We start from the raw sequence: 2,226 nt of genomic DNA on the forward strand, positions 1-2,226 counted from the left end.
TTGTTTATAAGCGAAAAACGCACGGTTTTTTAATGCACAATTTGAGAATGTTAATGTCAAAAAAACGGTGATATTTTTTAATAGGTCGCTTAATTACGTCTTTAAAATTACAATGACGCTTTCAGAATCATGTTTGGTTGAAAATTAACGCCTGTACAGAGGCTTAAAATTCATAACTTTTGGAGCTTCCGCTATAAACAAATAGAATTACCTATGCGAAAACTATTGCACCTACAGCGTCCACTTTTGGCACACTTTTAAAGTATGACAAAACCCTCAAAAAGTTAGCTAATAAAAGTTTTTGACTCACGAGACGAGAGATGTCTTGTATTATGTTCAATTTTACAATAATCTAGCGGATAGGACTTTTTTCGAGTTTCTCTTTTATTTTCGCTAATTTTCCTGGTGTAAATGTAATGATAATAAAGAATAATCGTACATGTTAGATTTGATTACAGTATCTGTTAATTAATTAAGCCACTATAGATCTAACTACATCGACAGCAAGTCTTTGTATCATGTAATGTCTTGCAGATGTCGACGAATTAAACTCACTTAAAGCTAAAACCACAGCTCATACTAAAACTGTAGTCATGGCAAGCTTTAGGTTAATTAATAATAATCCTCTAGTGTTATATAGGTATTCAAAGGTATAAACTACCTAATATTTTTCTGTAAGAAATTTCTAAAGTGAAGCGCACACAAATTGTAATTAAGTAATATGCTGATGTTTCAGGTTACGAGATAGCTTCAACCACTTCCAGCTTGGATTGCCTCAACCTGATTGTACAAAGTATCACGAATAAAAAACAGGAAAATGTGGAGCATGTAACATAATCGTATTATATGGTTTTTAATTTATTTTATGTACCTTATAGAATGAGTCAGAACGTGCCTTAACGTAGTAAAGTTTTGAAAATTTAAAGGACCCGTCATTTTTATCCAAAAACTAAAAAATTGAAAAGACTCGCTTATTGTTATTTCAGTGAAATATAATAATAGAAATAGGTTTCGTGATTCTCCATTTATAATAATTTGCCTTTCAATTAATTTGAAATAAATCAATTAATGATAATGTCATACATTTGAGTCTAGAACGGACAAGAGAGATTACTGTTGTTTTCATCGTTCTCATGTACAGGTTCAGGTGGACTTATAATAGTCCCATTGATACCTAGGGGGCATCGCGGTCAACGCTATCAGACCCAACCAGATTATGGCACCAGGGGTATTCATTTATTTGTACTGTACAAATTGTTATACCTGACTGCACCGGTCATAATTTCCTTATATACTGAACAAATCATGTTTTAAAGAATTCAAACTTAACCAAACTTATGTTATAATATCATAATATGTATGCCTCGTACTCTGGACTAGAATTCAAAAGATTAGTAACAGCCAAGATGATTAAAGTTATTTAATCTGTATCTCCCACAATGTTAATTGAGAAATAAAAATTATTGCCAGAAAGTATTTTGTTTTATTTATATTTGTATGAATACTGTAAATGTTTTTCTAACTAATAATATTGTGAGAAACAGCTCTACGGACTATAACCTACAATCAAATATCTAGTAAAAGGCTATTCATCAGTAAAATTGACAGACATGGGCCGATTTTGAATTTACCAGTTGTCTCAGTTCCCCATTTGTTACTTAATCAAGACTTAAGTTACTAATAGTTGTTACGGCGGTTGTATACAGAATATATGGTTATTAGAATCAGTCAATGTATTACAAATTCAACAACGAACCTGAACCTAAATAATGGAAGAATAATCGAATTGTTTAAACTACTAAAAGCATATTGATATTAGTAGAAATGAATATGTCAAATATACTTTCTTTGTGGAATGATTTTTACAATGAAAATCATTATTTTTAAGTTGTATAAATCATTATGCCAATTAGAGAGATTTTCATAACAAGGTAAGAAGATATCGCTGTCTTTTCGCGAGAATTAGATGATACCTCCGAAATATATGAAATAGGACCAAGTCGCAAGTTTGGTAGCGGTTGTAAATGAGCAGTCATGAAAAAATCCTAAAAGTATGTTATACAGTATAGGAAAGTACCGATGGTCTATCAGAAGTTACGTGAGAGCGATAAAGTAAGCCATAGAAATCCATGTGATAGACAAGGATGGCTATAATGAAGGCGTCTAATAGTCAACGCCCATTTCGCCCTTCCACAAATAAGAAGTGGATCTTATTTGTGGAAGGGC

At 31.9% G+C, this 2,226-nt stretch overlaps 1 protein-coding gene across 2 annotated transcripts in view; it reads left to right on the top strand.

The window, feature by feature from the left end:
- LOC108909161 (transcription factor SUM-1) overlaps positions 1–1,464 on the top strand; it is a 116,730-nt gene extending 115,266 nt beyond the window's left edge. For both annotated transcript variants that reach the window (XM_018713405.1, XM_018713406.1), the window contains exon 6: positions 737–1,464. In XM_018713405.1, the coding sequence (XP_018568921.1) occupies positions 737–837 (101 nt within the window). In that variant the 3' untranslated portion in view covers positions 838–1,464. The remainder of the gene's footprint in view (positions 1–736) is intronic.
- Positions 1,465–2,226: the final 762 nt, after the last annotated feature.

This window comes from Anoplophora glabripennis, unplaced genomic scaffold (assembly GCF_000390285.2).
Source record: "Anoplophora glabripennis isolate ALB-LARVAE unplaced genomic scaffold, Agla_2.0 scaffold463, whole genome shotgun sequence".
In the NCBI taxonomy this organism is placed as follows: Eukaryota; Metazoa; Arthropoda; class Insecta; order Coleoptera; family Cerambycidae; genus Anoplophora; species Anoplophora glabripennis.